This window comes from Phalacrocorax carbo, chromosome 6 (assembly GCF_963921805.1).
Source record: "Phalacrocorax carbo chromosome 6, bPhaCar2.1, whole genome shotgun sequence".
NCBI classification, from domain to species: domain Eukaryota; kingdom Metazoa; phylum Chordata; class Aves; order Suliformes; family Phalacrocoracidae; genus Phalacrocorax; species Phalacrocorax carbo.
This window is the reverse complement of record NC_087518.1, coordinates 30,769,110-30,790,279: the sequence shown is the minus strand read 5'-3', so window position 1 is coordinate 30,790,279 and position 21,170 is coordinate 30,769,110. Positions and strand designations below refer to the sequence as shown.

At 53.5% G+C, this 21,170-nt stretch overlaps 1 protein-coding gene across 1 annotated transcript; it reads left to right on the top strand.

The window, feature by feature from the left end:
- Window positions 1–860: 860 nt before the first annotated feature.
- Window positions 861–21,159, top strand: LAMC2 (laminin subunit gamma 2). Its single transcript, XM_064454403.1, has 23 exons — window positions 861–986; window positions 5,253–5,441; window positions 7,961–8,090; window positions 9,024–9,122; window positions 9,347–9,483; window positions 9,872–9,994; window positions 10,750–10,939; window positions 11,293–11,405; window positions 11,715–11,933; window positions 12,722–12,901; window positions 13,413–13,646; window positions 13,888–14,024; window positions 14,335–14,488; window positions 14,612–14,817; window positions 15,096–15,175; window positions 15,647–15,784; window positions 16,576–16,720; window positions 16,963–17,112; window positions 17,379–17,493; window positions 17,582–17,781; window positions 18,381–18,539; window positions 18,628–18,727; window positions 18,939–21,159. The coding sequence occupies exons 1-23, from the start codon at window positions 905–907 to the stop codon at window positions 19,187–19,189; spliced, it is 3,531 nt and encodes a 1,176-aa protein (XP_064310473.1). The 5' UTR covers window positions 861–904; the 3' UTR covers window positions 19,190–21,159.
- Window positions 21,160–21,170: the final 11 nt, after the last annotated feature.

Sequence of the window (21,170 nt, the reverse complement as noted above, 5' to 3'; positions counted from 1 at the left end):
CTGTGGAGCCCAGCATCCTCATTCTGGCTCTGTCAGTGACCACAGGCAAGCCTTTTCCCTTCTCTGTCTGCACTCATCATCCTCTTCCTAGCATAAAAGTTGTTGTACTAGGTCAGGACAAGGACCCGACCTTTTCTATCTCAGGAGCAAAAGCAGACAAACATGATGATTCCCAGCCTCCACCCCATTTCTACGTCTGGGGATTTCCTGAACCTGACGCTTGTCTTGTAAATGCCAGTAGATCTGCTTTCTAAGTATGTGTCCAGGGTGTCCTCAGGGTCTTTTTGCATCCCCAGCAGCCCTTGGCTTAGTCCCGCTAGTCACCTCTTCTGGCTGGTTTTGAGCCCTGCTCTTGTGTGTTGGTTGGCTGGACTTGACTTGTGAGCAGGCAATCCACATCCACCCTCCCAAGGCTTCCCGTGAGCTCACTGTGTTTCATTTAGCTCCCTGTGAGCCGCCTGCATGCCCGGGCAGCCCAGCTCTCCCCAGCCAGCACCGGTGTCCTGCCCGCAGAGGCAGCAACAGTGGGTGGGATGGAGCTGGGCGAACAGGATGGGCAGGAGGGGTGTCTGCTGGGGCTGCAGCTACATTTTTTTTTTTTTTTTTTCCCATGAGCCAGCACCCCTAGGAGGGTGCAAGCAGGAGGCCCTTTGGGTGCTGCACCCTGTTGATGGCGTGGGGCAGCTACAGGCGGGTGCGTGTGCGGGCGCCTGTCTGTGCTCCCTGGGCTGGGCTCTCCTTGCTCAGGGTGAGTCAGCTCACGGCACACACGCTCTTCCTGTTGGGAGTGACTCAGGTGGAGCAGACAATAAAAACCACTCGAAAATAAAGCAATAGGCAGCCAGTTGCAAACCCCGCCATCATCTGCTGGATACAGGGTGCCTTGTGCTCCCTGGCACAAGAAATGGCTGGGTGCTGGCTCCTGGCCCTGTGCTGCCTCGCGGCGTCTCTCCTGCCCACAGCCCTAAGCACCAACAGAGGAGAAGGTGAGGCTTCGGGAAGGTCTGCTGTTCCTGCTTTCGCGATGATGTGCAATCCCGCCAGCAGCTTTACTTGCAGCCCTGCCCCAGTGCCGGAGAGTAACTGGGAGCTGGCTGGGTGCTGCAGCACGCTGCTAGGGTGCTCTCCCCTCCCGCCTTTGGGATTAAAATTGGACCTGTAGGTGCTTCTCCTTAAGTTTCCTCTGGGTTTAGATATCCCATGAGCATTTAGACTTTTTTTTTTGCTGGCACCCCCTTTAAATAACATAGTTATATGCAATTATGTTATTGCTTTCTGTATAAAGCCTTACTACCTGGGTGGGATTTGGGTGTAAGCATGAGCGCTGCCCAGGGAGCGGGTGGCTTATCTGCCGCCTGCTGCTGTAACCAAAATGTTCTCTAAAACTAAGGAAGAGCTGGGAGCACCCAGGATCCAGTTTTTTTGTAGCAACACATGCGTTGTTTGTATTTAGTGCAAGTCCGTGGGGCTTATGAGGTGCTCACAGCCCCACCACACCTTGTGGGAGGTGGCGAGTCTCCTGCGGTACACAGACCTACGGCAAGCTTTAAAAATCCAGGGGATCCTCTGGCGTATGCAATTGTAGCAGAGAGGGCAATGCAGGGACATTCAAGTGCATTCCGCCCAGTAGTCATTCAATATCAGGGTTTCAGTCATATTGGCATATAGTCTGGAGATGGGCATGTTTGGCCAAAATCGGGTCTTTAAATGTATTTTGTAAATACTGAGCAATTTCAATACTTACCGCTCTGTTTTTCAGAGCACAGCACTGGTGTTCTGAAATATGCTCGCTGTGCTTGAATTGGTCCTTTACCAGTTTTCCTTTTTGTGCAGTGCAATGTGATGGGGGGAAAGCGCGGAATAAGTATTTTGTTCTGTTGGGATTTTTTTAAAAAACTGATTTGCTTTTCTTGCTACTTGGATAATTATTACAACAGCCTTAATTGCATGCAAGTTTTAAAATACTGATGTAGGTTTTTGGTTTTTTTTTTCTTCTCCCCCTCCTGGCAGCATGTAGGCAACTGCTGCTTTTCCATGGACTCTTGAACCTATTTCTGTGCGTATGTCAAAGCGGCAGTTGATAACCAGCCATGCTTTTATGCTGCAGCAGGCCTTCTGAGTTGGTTTGGTGGCATAAATTAGCCTCTTGTGCTGTTACTCCTCTGGTCCCAGTGCTAGTTGCCTGCTTGTAATTAGCACACATAATCCTGTTTTACATGCAAATGAACTGCTTGAGTCAAATTAGTTTTACGTATGATCTGGTCGAGTGGCAGAGGTCAGGGCACTTGTACTCTGAACCGTGCAGAGCCTTGCCCAAGCAAGCGTGCGTTTGCCTTGGTGGTGTGTGCCTGCACGTGATGGCTGAAGGGATCTCCTGGCTTTGGGGAAGAGCTGGGGTGGGGAGGTCAGGGCTCCGCTGTGCCAATGAGGTGTCTAACTTGGTGTGTTGGAAGGAGAAAACATCAAGTGGCAGTTTTCAGTTCCCAGTGTGTGCTCTTTCCCTGCTGATGTTGATGGAGCCCCAGGAGACACAGGCAGGTTTTCCTCCAGCAAGAAAGCTGTGGAGTTGGGTGATGGGGAAAGCCAGGACTTGGCGTAGCAGATGGGACGGCCTTCTGGGTCACTGTCTCAAACGCATGGAGCAGGGAATGGCTTGTGTTCTCGTAGAGGCTTTGTTGCATGCAAAGCTCTGTTGATCCCTTCATGAAAGGAGTAGTCTTTGCAGACCTGCTCATACGTATGGAGCTATTGGATCTACTCCTCGCAGACCCAGGGCCAACCTCATTTTCTGGTTTGTGAATTTAAGATTACATTTTAAGAGGTCCAAAGGTGCCTGTCTCTTTCTCAGAGCCTTTCTGATGTGGGAATTTGTCTCAGCATAGCAAGTGTTTTTCATGCTGAGTGGGAGTTGGGGGAATGATGTCCTGCTGGATGCATGCCTCAGACCACCTTCATCCCAATGTAGCACTTAAGAAATCCACTGCAAAGTTTATTCTCTGTGGAGCCTATGCTTCTCCACAGCTGCCTGAGAAATGGATGATCTCAGGGCAGAGCCTCAGGGCACCTGAATACAAAAAGGATCCTGTTCTCAGTTGGTCCTCCTCTCCCAGCAGCTCTGTCATGCTCCATCTCGTTAGCAACTCCAGTGCCTCACTCTTGGTAAAGACTAACCTACCTGAGGTTTCAGGTCTCCAGGAGAAGACCAGCAACAGGAACAGCTATGCAGGCGAGGTGGTGGCACTAATCTCCAACAGCATTTTAAATGGCATCAGATTAGCGAGACCTGAATCAGTGCCAGGGCTGGAGAGCTGTCTCTGAACGTGCTGCAGCCTTAGAGAAAGACCTGAAGAAAGGTTTTCATTCCCTGGGGGAATGGTGCTCATGCCTGTAATTTAGCAACCCAGTAAATCCTCCAGATTATATAGACATAGGGTGGAGTTTAACAGCTTTAGTGTAGAGGGATAAGGGGTGGGATTGACCCCAAGCAGTCCCGCTGTGAAGGTGAGCACAAACATCTTGAGAAAGTCCTGCACTGCTGGTTTTGGCAGGTTGTTTGTATTGTCTCTGACCTTCAGTCACTGGTGATGCCCACTGAGGCTCTAGATGCGTTCTCATACCTTAAGGGGCAGGACTTCTGCATCCATAGGTCCCCTCCCAGCAGGCTGGGGTGGGAGAAGACCTTCTGCAGCTGGGTCTTGGTCTCCTGGCAGCCCAGGCTGCAAGGGAAGAACTGTGTTTGCTGGATTTGGAAAAATCTCTCTCCTTGTTTGCTGGTGCATGAAGTCATCTCTCTTCTTGGCAGCAGGCTTGGCTGCTGCTTGCTGAGTGCCTTTGTCTGGTATGCTGGTGTTAATGGGTGTGTGGGAGGGTGGCGGGCGGTGCCCAGGTGTGAGTGCTGAGCATTGCGTGCTTGGGCGGTGAGCACAGGAAACTTCACCTGGTCCCGGGAATCACAGATGTGGAGCACGAAGACCTTGTATCCTCCGGCTAAGCTGTGCCAGGAGAGCACTGGGAAGGAGGAGCCTCCACATGTATCAAGTACAATTTGCTGACTGCATCCACGCTGCAGATTTGTGCTTGCTCTTGGATTTCCTCCACCTCTGTGTGCTGTCAGAGGTGTCCTGAGTTGGGATGGACAGCTGGGGACTCTGTCATGTCCCATGGAGTTCAGCAGCGAGAAGAGTTTCTCAGAGGGAAGTTGGGAATCCCACAGCAGCATTAGGGTGGTTTGGAGCAGCCTGTCAGCAGGCTCTGCACCGCCGCAGACCCTGCTTTTTCCCTCAGGGTGTTTCTTTCTCCTGCCTGTCTTTACCAACCATTCTCTCAACCGTGTCTGCTTTCCTCTGTGGCACTAAGGAACTTGTCTGAAATAAAGGTCCCCAGGCTTAAACAATCTAGTACTGGCCACTGAGAGCTTGGCAAGTAGATGAGAGGTGACTTCAAGAGAAGATCTAGGTAAGGCAATGAAGAATAATGCTGGAGCAGGCATGTCTGGTGAGATATCTGCCATCCTGCTCTCCAGATGTAGTGGGATGTAAAATCTCATGCCTATCCTTCCTGACCTCCACCGTGCAGTGATGTTGGCAGCTGCAGCTTTTCTTCCTAGGGAGGATGGGTGAGGTGACTGGTGTAATCCTGCCAAAACCTTTTTTTAATCTCCCTCTCAACAAGTGTGCTTCCACCAAGCTCCTCTGATCACAAACCATTCCTCATCGTTCTTGTGTTTGGCTGGGAGGATACTTGCATCACAGACCTAGGTGGAGGGACCTGGTCAAAGTTGGTTGAGCTTTTCCTTCTGGGCTCATTCCTGGTCAGAGGCCAGGTCAAACCAAGCATAACCTCAGGGATCCTTCCCATTTCCCTGAGGTCACCAGTAAAGTTCCCCGTGCTTTTATCAGGATGAGGTTTGGGGTTTTGTTTACCATCTCTGCTTACTCAAAGACCTCATTTTGTTGGAAGGCCTCTGAAAGGATGGAGAACATCCCTGGCTGTGCTGCTCTGTGGAGTGGGGCTGCTTGGCCCAGGGGTTTGTCCATCCTGAGCTGTGAAACCTGGCATTCCTCCAAAGCGCAAGGATGTGGAGCACAGCACAGGCATTGGTGGCACTCGGGTGGCTGATGGACACAGATACGTGGGGACAAGTGCAGAGATATGGGGACGGGGCTCGTTACTAGCAGAGCAAGAAAGGGAGCTTTACATCACCTGGGCTTCTTCCTTGGTCATCATCTGAGATGCCTCTCTCCTCTCCCCAGTCTGCGACTGCAATGGGATGTCCAGGCAATGCATCTTCGACTGGAGCCTCCTGAGGGAGACGGGGAACGGGTACCGCTGCCTTGGCTGCCTGGGAAACACAGAGGGTGCACACTGCGAGCGCTGCAAGGAGGGCTTCTTCCGCCAGCAGGAGGTGGACTGCTGCCTGCCCTGCCACTGCCACCCCCAGGGTATGTGTCCAGCTGCTGAGAGGGGACAGGGTGGGTCAGGGGTGTAAAGGGACTTAAAGCACCTGCTGTCCTGCTTGTCCCTCAGCCCTGCTGAGCACGTGGGCTAGGTCAGGTTCTGCATCCCTACACACTGGACCAGAGCAATTGCAGGAGTAAGCTTGGCTCCAGGTGGGATTATCTGGGGAGGTGCCAGTGCCCAGCACTGTGTTGCTGCACCATAAGTCATAGGAGCTCCTTCTGGGTGCTTCACTGCTTGGTGCTTGGTGTTTTGAACCCCTCAGCAGCTCCAGGCTGCAGCCAGGCTTCAAAACCCACCTGCCCCCCCAAACAATCACACTCACAGAATGGTTTGTGTTGGGAGGGACTTTCAAAGATCATCTAGTCCACACCCCCTGCCATGGGCAAGGACATCTTTCACTAAATCAGGGTGCTTAAAGCCCTGTCCAACCTGACCTGGAACACTTCCAGGGGTGGGACATCCACAGCTTCTGTGGGTGAACTGTTCCAGTGTCCCACCAACCTCATCATAAAACATTTCTTCCTGATGTCCAATCTAAACCTCCTCTCTTTCAGTTTAAAAACTTTGCCCCTTGTTCTGTCACTACAGGCCCTGGTAAAAACTTTCTCTGCCTTTGTACCACATCCCTTCCCAAGGCACAATTCAGGAATTATCCTTTCATTTTCATGATGCAATTGAAAGCCCTTGTGGGGCTTGCCTTTATATATTGAAGAACTGCTATAAAGTTTCCCTGGAGCCTTCTTTTCTCCAGGCTGAACAACCCCAACTCTCTCAGCTTTTGTCCACAGCAGAGATGTTCCAGCCCTCTGACCATTTTCATGGCCTCCTCTAGAGCCACCCTAACAGGTCCATGTCTGTCATATACTGGGGACCCCAGAGCTGGATGCAGTGCTCCTGGTGGGGTCTCATGAGGGCAGAGCAGAGGGGGAACATTGCCCCTGTTGGCCATACTGGTGGCGATGCACCCAGGACATGATTGGCTTTCTGGGCTGCAAGTGCACATTGCTGGTTCACACCCAACATTTCATCCAGCAGTACCCCCTCAAGTCCTTTACTGTAGAGCTGCTATCCATCCATCCATCCATCCATCCATCCATCCATCCATCCATCCATCCATCCATCCATCCATCCATCCATCCATCCCCCAGCCTGTACAGATATTGGGGATTGCCCGTACCCAAGTGCAGGACCTTGCACTTGGCTTCATTGAACTTCCTGAGGCTCACAGGGGCCTGCTCCTAGAGCCTGTCAAGGTCCCTCTGGATGGCATCCCTTCCCTCCAGCATCTCTATCAACAATCTCTGCCTTGCTGAGAGGGACCGTGGTCTGCTCTGCCCTGAATTTGGTGGGTGGCTACATACCCACTGACACCCACCGGGAGCTGCCCTGTGGGGAGCTGCTTGCCTCTCCCAGCTGCCATCCTTATCTCAAGGACGGTGACCAAACCCCAGTGTGGGAGGAGCGGCTTTCACCAGGTTTGTGAGTCAGGCTGCTGCTTCCTGGGTGCGCAATTTTTGGCAGGCTCCACAAAGGCTTTTAATTGCATTGTAGAAGTGAAAGGATAACTCCTGAGTTCAGTGTTGCACATTGGGAGAGGAGGTGGTGCAAAGTGCCGTGACATTTGGGGACAGACAGGAGGCTTTAGCCTCTCCAGCTTTTCCAGCGGCTTTTTTGCAAGCTGCAAGACCATCAGATGGGATTTCTAGCTCTGGGGTGTTTTCTGTGGGTCTTGTGGTGGTTACACAGTAGATGTGATCACTCCTTCATCCTCATGAGATTTTGGCTTGCTCTGCAGTAGGTAGCTTGTGCCTCTTGCATCAAGGTACTGTAGTACTGAAATGCATGTTGCTCTCTGTCAATGCAGGAAGATCACTAGAAGCACCACCAGAACATAAACAGATGGCAAGATGAAAAGGCAGTAGGTTTTAAGGTGGTGGGAGGGCAAATATCCCCATGGGTGCCCCCACGTCGCATGCAGGGATGCCCCAGTGGAGGGACGGTGGCCCGTCCTCTGGTATCCCTTCCCCTCAGTACTTGCATGTGCACAGCAGTATGTTAGAAATGAAAGAGCCTACCATTGCCCTCAGCCCCATAAGGTCCTTGTGGTGACACCAAAATCAAGTTGCACAGACGTCTACTAGCAGCAGGTCTGGCAAAGAAGAACTAATTCTCCGCTTGGTTTGTGTGCCTTAGAGTCCATCTTGTCCTTTGCAATGACCTTTATAGTAGGGAAGAAGATCCTTGTCCTGGGTGTCTGGTCAATGCCTTCTGCGATTTCTCTTCCAAGTCTTCTGCATCAGTCTGGGAGGCTGGAGCAGCTTTAACAGCCAGACCTGGTGTCTCAGCCCTGTGCTGGGACCTCAAGGGTGGGACCCATCACTGAGGTTGGGTTGCTGCTGCAGTGATGGTGTGGTGCTTTGCTCCCCTGTCCCACCAGCAGCATCGCTGGGAGGGTGCAGGGAGGTACCCATCTGAACCTCTCCTTCTCCTCTTTTCACAGGTGCCCTTGGCCCACAGTGCGACAGTGATGGCCGATGTACCTGCAAACCCGGTGTGATGGGCAAGAAGTGTGACCAGTGCCAGCCGGGCTTTGAGTCCCTCTCCGAGGCTGGGTGCCAGAGGAACGGGCAGTAAGTGCTGGCAACAATCATTGGCATGGGGACAGCTGGAGGGACCACCTCCAGAGCTCTCCCAGCCTCTGTAAAGAGCCTATGCTGGCTGAAGCCACCCCGTGTAGGGACAGAGGCAGTTTATTTTGTGGCAGCACATGGACAGCCCTAAGCTAATCTCACTGGGAGGGGGGATGCTTGAGTGGAGCTGGACCTTCCTTCCAGCCTGCAAAGCTTGCTGCCACATAATAGCACCAAAACCAGAGCAAAGCAATTGCTTTATTATCCAAATAATGCCAAACAGGCACCAGCCAGGCTAGCAGATAGAAAATAAAACGTGCCCACGTATAGGTCTGCCTGGTGTCAGTGCCACTTGCAAGGACTGCCCCCATGTAAAAATTTACTCCTTCCTTTGCATGGAGCCCCATTTAAACACCTTTCAAAGTGCTTCTGGTTCAGCTTCCTCAGATCTATATCCTCTTCTTCCTCTCATCACCCCACTGTTGCTCCTTTGAGACTCCTGGCAGGCAAAGGGTGGGGGTGAGGGGTGGCTGCCTGCAGCCGTCCTGCTGTGCCTGGCCTCCTGCCTGAGCCTCCCCGGCATGTTGCTGCCTGTTGGAGCTCAGCCAGGGTCTGTTAAGCTCAGCCAGGGTTTACTAAGCTCAGCAGAGCTTCACTTTGCTCTTGTAGGTGGGTCTTGCTAAAGAGAGGCCTCTGGGATGGTTGCAAGCTGGTGTTCTGGGGCAGTAATGCTGGGCACCATCTTAGCCTGGCATCCATACTGCTGCAGCTGGGTTACTTAGAAATGGCTCTGCTGATTATTTTTCCCCTTCTAGCATGGGACTGGTAGCTGGGGTGGGTGGGTTCTCTGCTGTCTTGTATAACAGCTGAGAACACTGAGCTCCCAGGCTGAGCTGGAAGTCCAGGTGGAGAGTCCCGCTGTCCCTGTTGCAGGTACCCGCAGTGTGAGTGTAACCCGGCTGGCAGCACGGGGGTCTGCCGCTCTGGCCGCTGTGTCTGCAAGGCAAGCGCTACCGGAGAGCGGTGTGAGAGGTGAGTGTCAGCAGGACTTGCTGGACTGCTGCGTGCCATGTCCTCCATCTCCCTGGCAGTTGCATCCCTGGCAACACCCACCCGTGTCTCACAATCCCAACGTGGCGATGACCTTGAACTGCAGGGATGGCTGTGTTGTATGGCTGTCATTAGAGGGCTGGTTGTATTGTCCAGGAAAAGGAGAAAATGGACTTGAATGTTGTCACCTTCTTATGTTTTCCCAGGTGCAAGCGAAACTTCTATAACCTGGATGCCAGAAACCCTGCAGGATGCTCCCCCTGCTTTTGCTATGGGCACTCAGGTGCATGTGTCAGTGCGGAAAACTACAGTGTCTACAACATCACCTCCACCTTCCAGCAAGGTGAATCCCAAGCAGGAAAATCCCTATGGCTCCTGGGGTTGTTTGCCATCCCTTGCCTTTGACGTACTGGAGGAGCTGCCTGGTTTGCAGCCCTGCTGGGAGTCCCTGTTCTTTGGTGGGTGGGATGGCTTGATCATAGGCAGAAGTAGGGTGCAAGGGTGCGGGGAACATCAGCTTGCTTAATCATGCCTTTCCTGCCACTTGGGAGGAAAATCCCATGCCCAGTCTAGCTTATTTACAGATGTATCAACAGGGATATCTATGTTGTCCCCTTGAAGGTCAAGGGGTAGGAAGCCGGAGGTTTTGATAAGACGCAGCTCCAGAAAGATGCTGAAGTCTGGGAAACACTTTCCCTATCCCCACTGACTGCTCCTTCTTGGTGCTCCAGGTGCTGAAGGCTGGCAAGGCATCCATGAAAGTGGGTCCCCAGCCCAGCTCCAGTGGTCCCCACGCCATCAGGACACCTTCATAGCAGCGAGGAGAGCGGAGCCGATATACTTCATGGCACCTGGTAGGTGTGGGATTGGTGTAGGGAGAGACGTTAGTGTCCCCTTTGCCTTTTGGTCTGATCCCGTGAACTAAGCCTTTAGGAGGAAGGTAAGATTTTAAGCCTTTGATTTCCTCCCTCCCTCCCTCCCTCCCTCCCTCCCTCCCTCCCTCCCTCCCTCCCTCCCTCCCTCCCTCCCTCCCTCCCTCCCTCCCTCCCTTCCTTCCTCCCTTCCTCCCTTCCTTCCTTCCTTCCTTCCTTCCTTCCTTCCTTCCTTCCTTCCTTCCTTCCTTCCTTCCTTCCTTCCTTCCTTCCTTCCTTCCTTCCTTCCTTCCTTCCTTCCTTCCTTCCTTCCTTCCTTCCTTCCTTCCTTCCTTCCTTCCTTCCTTCCTTCCTTCCTTCCTTCCTTCCTTCCTTCCTTCCTTCCTTCCTTCCTTCCTTCCTTCCTTCCTTCCTTCCTTCCTTCCTTCCTTCCTTCCTTCCTTCCTTCCTTCCTTCCTTCCTTCCTTCCTTCCTTCCTTCCTTCCTTCCTTCCTCCCTCCCTCCCTCCCTCCCTCCCTCCCTCCCTCCCTCCCTCCCTCCCTTCCCTCCCTTCCCTCCCTTCCCTCCCTTTCCTCCCTTTCCTCCCTTCCCTCCCTTCCCTCCCTTCCCTCCCTTCCCTCCCTTTCCTCCCTTTCCTCCCTTCCCTCCCTTTCCTCCCTTTCCTCCCTTTCCTCCCTTTCCTCCCTTCCCTCCCTTCCCTCCCTTTCCTCCCTTTCCTCCCTTCCCTCCCTTTCCAGTGAAATTCCTTGGAAACCAGCAGCTGAGCTATGGCCAGACGCTCTCCTTTGATTACCGCCTGGACCGAGGGGGACGCCAGCCATCTCCGCATGATGTGGTCCTGGAAGGAGGTGGCCTGAGAGTCACTGCCCCCTTCTTACCCCAGGGGAAGGTTCTGCCTTGTGGCATCAGCCAGACATACACATTCAGGTAAAGGGGGATGCTGGGGCGTTTGGGGCAGGGTAAGCAAGAAAGGCTGTGGCTTCAGGGAGTTCCTGGATTCAGCTCTGACCCCTCAAAGGTGGTAAAAGGTTGCTTGGTTTGGGCTTGAGGCATCTCAGGTGCTTCTCTCCTGGATGAGGGGGTTACTTTGTGCGAGTGGTGGTAGATGATCTGGCTTGAGGTTGGGCTGGGTACTTTTCTTGGGGTGAGCTGCATGGGTGGAGGTTGTCCCCTGAAGCCTTGGGCTCAGGAGGGAGATGGGTGAGGGCTGCTGCATTTTTCTTGATGAAGTATCTCATTTTCTTGAAACTGGTTCCACTTCTCCCCACTCCCACGGGCAGGTTGGATGAGCACCCAAGCAGCAAATGGAGCCCAAGGCTGAATCACTTTGAATATCGCAGGCTGCTGGGAAACCTGACAGCTCTCTGGATCCGAGCCACGTTTGGGGAGTACAGTAAGTGGGGGGAGAGCTTGCAAGCACAAGGTTGGTTTCTCCTCATTGCTGGAGATGCCAAGTCTCCAGATGGAGATATCTTTGCTAAAAGGTATTAAAAAAAAATAATAAAGTGCCCGAAGATGGGCAAAACTAAATTATGAAGAGATTAAACAGGATGGCAACAGTGCAGACAGCAAAGCCTTGGCTCCGGTCCATCTGCCTATGGGCGTTGTAATGAAACTTGCAACCTGTGCATGTCCCAGGTGTGGGTGGACTTGCAGGTGGAGCTGCTGGCCCCTGTGGGTGACTGGCTGTATCTCCCTCCAGGCACTGGCTACATTGACAATGTCACCCTGGTGTCAGCACAGCCTGTCACCGGAGTCCCCGCTCCCTGGGTGGAGCGCTGCGACTGCCCTGCAGGGTACCAGGGGCAGTTCTGCGAGAGGTGTGCCCCTGGTCACCGCAGAGATGCTCCTGGCCTGGGGCCCTTCAGCATCTGCGTGCCATGCAATTGCCAGGGGGGAGGAATTTGTGATCCTGACACAGGTAAGGAAAGCCACGGTTGCCTGTGTCCTGGGAATTGAGCTATAGGGGAACGTGGGGGGCACTGAGTAGGGCAAGATCCCTGGCTGGTGGGGCTGGAGTGCTCCCCAAAGCCTAGAAGTGCTGCAGCCAAAATACTGGAAAGATGCACTGGGATCAAATTGGGCTTAGATGGTGCTAACTGGAGAGAGAAAAAGCATCTTCTACTGCTTGGATAGCATTAAAAACCTTTTCTTCTGACTTTTTATTTTAAAAGTAAATGTGTCTGTAAATATCAGTGATGTAAGCATGTTTTACTATCTGTCTTGTTAAAATAGCCCACAGTGTTGCCACATAAAGTCAAAGTAATGCAAAGTTAAGCTGTCAATATTATCCAAGTCTGAATTGGAATTGAATTTCCAAACAGATGAGCATTGATCAGGAGGCACAAATGTGTGGCTTCTTGGGAGCTATAGAAGCTGTGAAAAATGAGACCCAGCCACCTTCGAGTGGTGATGGCCAGCCTCCACGCTGTGGGGTAGGCTCCTCCATGGGGACTTGCTGGGCTCCTGTTGCAGGAGCAGGGCATGGTTCTTCCCACATTTTGATGGACTGATGGGCAGAGAAATGAAGCATGTATGGGCAGGCATGGGGATTGTGAGGGCTCTGGTGGAGGATGCTGGAGGTCATGGGTGCCTGCACTGCAGTGGGCGCATGGCCACCAGCAAGGGGTGGCCAGGAGGGGGAGTGGTGGGGGGTGTCCCACCGGGGATGAGAGCAAACTGCCCTGAACCCTTTCCTTCCTCCTTCAGGTGAATGCTACTCAGGAGACGAAAATGTGGGCAATAGCATCAGCTGCCCCTTTGGCTTCTACCGAGACCCCCGGCAGCTGCACAGCTGCAGGGCCTGCCCCTGCGGCAATGGCCAAGGCTGTTCGGTGGTACTGGGTGGTGAGGAGGTCATCTGTGACAGCTGCCCTCTTGGAGCTGCCGGTAATGCCCTCCTCCAGGTCACTTCTGCTCTGCCTTTCCCTGGAGTTTCAACCTGCTGTATGGAGAGGTGCAGGCATTGGTGGGCTAGGATGCTTGCAGCCAGGCAGATCACCCCATCTTCTCAGCCTGGCTCATCTATGGTGCTGCTGCTCCTGCCTGCAACAGGGTGTTTCAGCCCCAAGGGCTGTGTAAACACACATTGCCCTGCCCTTGGAAAGGTTCTCATCTGGATGGAAAAGGATGGGGTGGGGAGGGAGTGGAATAGAAAAATAGGAAAAAAAAACCCAAATAGGGAGTTACTCACCTGAGGTCAGTCATTGCACCCAGTTTTCAAGAGCCTTGCCCAGAGGCCAAAATATCGTGCATTGTCTGTGGTGGTGAGGAGAGTGGAGATGCTGTTGTGCCACCCCCAAAGGGGCCAAATGCCCCCATTTCTATGGGGCAGATGGAGCGAGGAAGCCTCTGACTTTCAGGCAAAAGCGTGAGCTTAACCCCACCCCTCTTTTCCCAGGTGCCAACTGCGAGTACTGTGCTGACGGTTATTTTGGAGACCCAGCGGCTTCCCGGCCCTGCCAGCCGTGCCAGTGCAATGGCAACGTGGAGCCCAACGCCGTGGGGAACTGCGACCGCCAGACGGGCGAGTGCCTCAAGTGCATCTACAACACTGCCGGCTTCCACTGCGACCGCTGCAAAGACGGCTTCTTTGGGAACCCCTTGGCCCCCAATCCTGCTGACAAGTGCAGAGGTGCGAGCCGGGTGCTGTCTGAGCTGGGGTTGAGTAAGAAAATTCATGCTGGAGTGCAGAATGTGTTGGTGGGAAGGGGGATGCTACAAAAGCCAAGGCTGGAAAGCAGGAGCGGAGAGCAAGAACTGGAGCACAGGGCTAAACGGTGGGACGAAAGCAGCGGGAGAGGGTGGATGAAAGGATGTACTGAGGTTTGAGGTAGGGACAGGCTCCTTTGAACCTGTGCCTTTCCAACCTGCAGCTTGCACCTGTGACTTGCCCGGTGCCGAGCCCCTGAAGTGTGGGAGTGATGGGAGCTGCATCTGCAAGCCTGGCTTTAAGGGTCCCAGCTGTGAAGAGAGCGAGTGCCCAGCTTGCTACAGCCAGGTGAAAGCCCAGGTGAGTATCTCTGCCAGTCCTGGGGCCAGTGAACAGCAAAGGTGCAGTGATATGTTTACCCTCAAGCATCTCCTACTGGTGCAATTGAGAAGTGATTTTGCAGGCTGTGCCTGAACTTTGAGTTTGTACACGATTCAACTGATTAAAAATAGATGACCTAGAGCTGCTGTCCAGCTGTGCCCCATCCAAAAATGAGCCCTTGATTTGCTGCCCATCCTCTGGCTGGACCGTGGACCCCGTTCCCACCCTGGTCTTTCTACTGTGGGTTTGGCATCCTGCTGGCTGACGGCCCGGTCTGCTGTGGTTGCAGGTGGACCTGTACCTGCAGCAGCTGGCAGAGCTGGAGTTGCTGTTCTCAGAGGTGCAAGCTGGTGGTGGGGCTGAGAGCCAGGAGCTGGAGCGGAGGATGCAGCTGGCTGAGGAAATGCTGCAGACCATCCTCGGGGAAGCCCTGAGCCTGCAAGGTACTACCTGCCTGCTGCCCTCAGATGGGGCCATCTGTGCTGAATCAGGGGAGGGTTTTGCTGCCTGTGCTTTTTTGGTCAGCGATGGGTTTCTCTTCACCCTTCCTCTTTCCTTCTCACCAGCCTCTGACAGGTCTCTGGAAAGCCGTGTGGCCAGGATAAAGGGGCAAGGGTCCAGCTCCCAGAGCCGCTTGGATGAGATCAAGGCAACGGTGGAGAGGCTGAGGTCTCTTGGTAGCCAGTATGAGAGGCAGGTGCAGGACACCCGGCAGCTGCTGGAGAGAGCAAGGCTGGACCTGGACCGCAGTGGAGCTGCTCTGCATCGGGTGGTAAGAGCATCCTTGTGTGACATGCTTCTAGTCTAGACCAGGACTGAAAAAAAAAATCCATGGAGAGAGCAAGAATTTAACATATTCCAGTTATTAAGTTTGTTTTGTGAGTGCAGAAGATATGCTGGTAGCTCTTTCTGTAGAGCTGGGACCTGGGGATGGGCTGGTGGGAATATCTGGGGGGTTGTGGAGGTTTAATGTGTGCAGATGCCTCTCTCACTGCTCAATCAGATGGAGGGCAGGGGAGAGCACTCAAGCCTCTCTTCCTTCCTCCTCAGACCATTCCTGTTTCAAACCTCCCTGGGGGATCAAATCAGTTCTTGATGCTGGCCCAGGAGGCTCTGAGACTGGCCAACAGGTGAGTCGCTCCCGCATCGGCTGAGAGAGAGGGAAGGGCAACTGACCTCCTGCTGGGAACCCAGCATGTCCTTTTTGGGGGTCCTTGCCTAGCCACCAGGCTGCAGCTGCCATAACCTCTGCCAGCCCTGGAGCAGGGGAAGATGTGGCTGCTGGACTGGCTTCACTGCCCTACAGATCTGTCTTCATTTGCCTTTGAGGGTGGTGTTGGGTGTATTTTAGAAGCATCTTTGGGGTCAGAGTTTGGCCCATGAGTGTCCAGTTGGAACACACAGCATCTGCCTCCCCCCGGTGCTCTTCTACTCCTGGGAGATGCAGGAGGGACAAGAAAAATAGGGGTTCCCTTCCCTAACACACTGCGTTTCCTGAGAGGGTGTGATCCAGTATTGCTGAATACACCGGTAAAGGAAGTTGGTGGGGAAAACTCAGGTGGGAAACCTTTCTTGCCGCCCCCACCCCCAATGCTTTGCAGCCACATGCAAGCTGCCAACGCCATTGAGCAAGCCGTGAAGGCAGCGCGGGAGGACACACAGCAGGCGCTGGAGCTGGTGCGTGCGGCTGCTGGTGGAGAAGCGGCCACCTCTGGCTCCCTGCGAGGGCTGCTTGGGAAGTGAGTGGAGGCTGCGTTCGCCCGTCTGTCGTGGGGGGCATGTGGGAGGGAGGAACGGGGTGGCCGAGCGTCCATGCCCCCTTCCCTGTCTCCCCAGCTGAGTTGCGGAAACGTGCTGTTGGAGGCAGGGCAGGCAGAGGCTTGTCTGGACTTCAGTCGCTGGCATGTCTAGGCAGTGGAGATGGAGGGTTGGCAGCTCTGCAGAGCATCTGCTTCCCATCTACAGACCATGATGCTCCCCAGGGACCTGCCCACAGCTGGGGGAAGACATTTAATGCCATGTGTGTGAACAGGCTCCCCAGGGGCAACTCTGTGTCCAGCTGCAAATCTGGGCTGGGTTTAGCCTGAGGGTAGATGTAGTCCCATGTTGTCTGGTTGGGCTGATGCCTCTCCAGAGCCCACTATGGTGCTGGGACTCTGCACACTACTGGTGGGGTGTGAGCAATGGCCCCAAATGAAGTTAAGGAGCTGAATGGGGATGTGCAAGGGGAAACATCCAGTGATAGGGCAGGGATTAGCAGAGCCTCTGCGGAGCCTGTGAGGGTTCAGCTAGTGTGAAACACCTTTAGATTTTTGAGTATGAGCAAGGAGCCAGCAGATAACCCACCTGGCAGAGGGGCTGGGATGTGGGGGATGTTTGCAATTAGCTTTCTCAGCATGATAAATCTGTGTGGGACCCTGGAGAGGGCTCAGGGAGCATGAACAAGTCAATGTAGGAGACAGTATTAATGCTGTGGTGGGGTTGGCAGCTTGGCTTGTACCATATGTTCTTCAGCCTCGCATCCATGCAGGTATGAGGAGCTGAAGTTGTTGGCTGGAGACCTGGAGGCTGAGGCCAATGGGATGACTTCCAAGGCAGACAAGGCGTATCAGGGCAGCCTGGTGCTCCTCAACTCCTTGTCCCGCTTGATGAAAACCGACATCAGCTCCTTTGAGGTGAGGGTGTTGTGCCTTCTGGACCAGGAAATCCCCTTTTGCTTTCCCCTACACCCTCCCTGCTCAGCCCTTTCCAGGGCTCTGTCTCCATTGGGGAGCCATTAGATATGCATCTTCCCATGCTTTTTCCCCCATAGCTGGACACAGCACAAGGAGCAAGAGACAAATATCTGTCACTGCTTGCTGTGGCGCCCGGGGAAATGCTGGGACCCCCAGGCATTCATTATGTCTCTGTGTTTCAGAGGGAGGCAACCCGGCTGAAGCAGGATGCCAGCACTCTCCTGAGCCTGGTGGACACCTACATGGCAGAGTACCTGCAGCTGCAGAGCCGCACAGGGCGCTGGGAGGAAGAAATCAAGCAGCTGCTACGGAGGGGAGAGGGCGAGAGAGCAGTAAGTGGTTGGCAGCAGGGCTGCAGCTTGAGTAGTCTTCAGCATGAGCTGGACCCCTGGTGGGATGCCCATGGCACCACTGCTACTATGTGCTGTCCTAGCATGTTCGCCTTCCTCAGAAACACAGCCACTTGGGACTGGTCTTCTGGAGCTGATGCAAGACTTCAGCGTGTGCACAGAGCTGCTGGTGCAGGGTTTTACCAGCACCAGGCTGATGACGGGTTTTGCCCGTCATCAGCCTGTTGTGTCCCTTTGGCCTTTTGCAGACCCTGACACAGCTGCTGTCCCGAGCCAACCTTGCCAGGAGCACAGCCCTGCAAGCCGTGAGTGCTGGCAACACCACCTTCTACGAGGTAGAACAGATCCTGAAGAGTCTCCAGGGTAATGTCCTAGAAACCCTTCCTTTCCCCTCCTTTGTGGGATCTCACAAAGGTAACACAGCTTCATTTCCACATGCATTTTTTTTCAGAGTTTAACCTGCAAGCAGGTGACAAGAGAAGGGAAGCTGAAGATGCCATGAGGAGGCTATCGATTATCAGCAGCATGGTCACAAGTGCCAAGGAGAAGACGGACCGAGCCGAAGCAATCCTGGGCAGTGCCACTTCCGAATCCAAGGCAGCCAGCAGCGCGGCAGGGGAAGCGAAGGAGATCACCATGGGAATCCAGCAGGTGAGGGCAAGCCCTGATGCTACTGCTGGCAGAAAAAGGTTTGGAAGGGAAAATCATGGAAGAAAAGGAGGTGGTTGGCAACTCCAACGGGCCTTCATGGTGGACCTGATGCGTTGACTTTTGGACCTGATGCACTGACTTTTTGGCTGATGTTTCTCTATAGCGGATCCTGCAGCGATAAGACTGTTGGCAGTAGATGAGTGAGTACGTGGGGATCTCTGCAGGCATGTTTGTACCATGAGGATATCTCTGGCATCTCTCTGTAGCCACCTTTTGGTGACCAAGGGGATTTTTCACTTCCAGAGTCTCAGTTGCTGGCAGGCTTGTGAGCTCCCAGACTTGGCATTGGTAGTTTTGACTCCAGACTGTATGTTGTAATTCCCAAGGGATTTGCTGACATCTGCAGGAGCAGTTAAGCCATAATCATAGAAACAACTTTCTCTGGAGCAGCTGGTGGGAGCACATGAAGGATGCAGGACAGCCTGCAATAATTTTGGGTCGCCGTGGAAGGAACCAGTTTCCACCTACTCCAGGCACCATGCATCCAGACCAATTTCAGCCATGCTCTGCCCCTCTGAAAGTCCCTTTGCCTTCCCTAGGAGATCACACGGCTGAAGGTGGAAGCCAACAAGACGGCTGATGGCGTCCTTGCCCTAGAGAAAGCAGTGGCCACTCTGCAGCGTGAGGCCAAGGAAGTAGATGGCATATTTGAGAGGAAGCTCTCAGAGGTTGAGGCAGACGCTGCTGTGATACAGGAGGTGGGTCCCTGTCTCCTGCACCTTGCCCCCTTCCCTGTTGAAGTTTGGGTGAGACTTGGCCTTACAGCTGCCACCTTGCTTTCTTCAGACAGCTCAGGAAGCTCAGAGGGTCCACGCCGAAGCTGGCCGGGCAGGGGTGGTCATGCAGGAGACACTGAACTTCCTGGAAGAGCTGCTGCATCTAATGAGTAGGTTTTGTGCCGCTGCTGTAGGGTGTGGAGGGAGACAAGTCCCTGGTGGGGTCTAGGCATTGGTGCTAGGAGTTCTGTGAGAAGCTGCCACAGATGATGCCTGTAAACAGACTGTGCAGCAGGCTGGAGCCGCTGGGGCATCTAGAAAGACCTAGTCCTCCACCTCCATCCATGGTTCCCTCTTCCTTTTTTCCCCCCTGTGCAACAGACCAACCTGCTGTCGTGGATGAGGATGGCCTGAAGCAGCTTGAAATGAATTTTAGTAAAGCCAAAATTCGAAGCAGCCAGCTGAAGGATAAGATGTCGGAGCTGGAGCAGACAGCCACACTGCAGAAGGCCCGGGTACGGACGCTGGAGAGCAGCATTGATGAGATCCTGGCAGATATTAAGAACCTGGAGGATATCCAAAGGAGCCTTCCTCCAGGCTGCTACAACACAAAAGCCATTGAACTGCCGTGAGCTAGCTCTGGAAAGGCTGCAGCACCTGCCAGGCTGTGAAGGCAGGACAGCCTGGCCCAGCTGCCCTCCTCAAACCAGGCAGGACCAGCTGCCTTTGTGTTGAACTGATCCTTACCCTCAATTTCAGCGTGGCAGCTGAAGTTCATGTTGCCACACTGGCCCTGGAGAGTCCCTGATTTTTCAAAGTTGTCCATCCCTCAGTCACAGGAGGAAGGAGACATCTGGTTGTGTGCAGGTGCTACTGGCTGGAGAACAGCCCGTTCCTACATTTCTCTGAGGTGCAGGTGGGGGTTGCTTGGTGTCAACCTTGGGAGTTTGCACAGTTCAGAGCCTGAAGTTCACAGCTGAGAGGTTCTCCACCCCCTGTGGATCCGCTCTCCTGGTCTGTCACACACAGAAGGACTAGAGTCTCTCTCCTTACTTTTGACACTGCCACCACCACCTCCTCCTCATTCTCTCTGCAGGGTGTTCCTTGCCTTTGGTAGCTCAGAAGGTAGGGAGCTAGCGGCATGAAGTGGCGGCCAGGAAAGATGAGTTTTGAGATGTGGCACCAGTGATGCTTCACATGGCTTTCTCCTCCCAACCTGCCCAATCTTCTTGCTGGGAGTGGAGCTGGTGTGGTTTTGCTGTTGCTTGGAGATTTGGCATCAGATGTTGCTGATGACCCTTTTCATAAAGCTGCAGGTCTTCCACTGTGCTTCCCAGTGAGGTGGTTACTGTTTTGTTAAAGGGATACAAAAAATGTGGCAGCTGCCTCTGAGTTCAGGGTGATGTGCTGGATGGAGGAAGAAGGGGCCCCCAGGCTAGCAGGTTAGTAGAGGAGAGAACTGCTGGGGCTCCTCAAATGGAAAGTCTTTCCTGCTCCACCTGCTCCCTTCAGCCAGGAGGTGAGGACCCCCTTTCTTTCTCCCACACTTCTTTTCAAGTCTCAAAGCCCCTGAGGGATGGCTCTCTTGTCAGAGCTCCTGGGCAAGAACAGGTCTCCCTACCGTCCCCTTACACACTCAAGCACAACCTTTCCTTCCAAGACCAGCCAGATTGATACCAGAGACTTTCCTAGGTCTCCCAGATCCTGGGAGAAACAAGGTGGTGTCCCCACAGCATAAGCCCCCAGGACCCTGCAGCAGTTGTCACCAGAACGGGGACTTTCTCCAGGGGTCTGTAGCCACAAGCTCTCATGGCTGAGAGCCTCGTCCCTCCTGCTGGAGTGCCAGCACCCTGATTTGATCAATTTAAAAATACAGACAATGTCTTAAATGCATCTCTGCCTCTGGTTTGGTGCTGCCTGTTCCTCTCTACATCCATCCCTTCCACCCATGTGGTGCTTGATGTTTCATAGAGGCTCAAGTAGTTGTCTGCAGGGTTTCCCACTGTACATCTGAGCAGAGCTTGGAGAAGCTGAAGACTATGCTCCTTCCTTCATCTACCCACGGCTTTCCTGTGGGTCCAGCTCCATTCTGACACTGCTGCCAGCTCCCTTTTAGATGCCGTTTCAGGGGAAAAAAAAGCTAGCAGGTGCTGCAAGTCAACTCTGCTGAAGCCTTCTGACCTGCGTGGTGGTGAAAGAGGAGGTCCTGGATGGCAGAGGACACTTTGGGGGACATGCTTCTCCCTCGTTAGCGCTGATTGTCTGATAACGCAGTGCCTGTGCTTTTGCTTGATAAGGATATACTGAGTAAAATGTCTGCCTTATACTTTTATTTAAGTGAGATGTACTGCCTCTGGCATGTTCTCCTTCTCCCATTGTACAGCATAGGGACAGATATTATGGGCCTGACTTTATTTTAACTCGAGTTGTGTTTTTTTGAAAGGAGAGAGGTCAGTAAATACTGAATACTTTTGGCTGGATCTTGCCTACCGGTTTATTTTCTCTAGCTTCCTGTTCTGGGTGAGTTTGGCCATCAGCTTTCCCAGCGGTACAGCCCCTTGTGCTCTTCATGCTGACTCAGTCTTGGGGCTGTTCTGAAATGACACCAGTAAC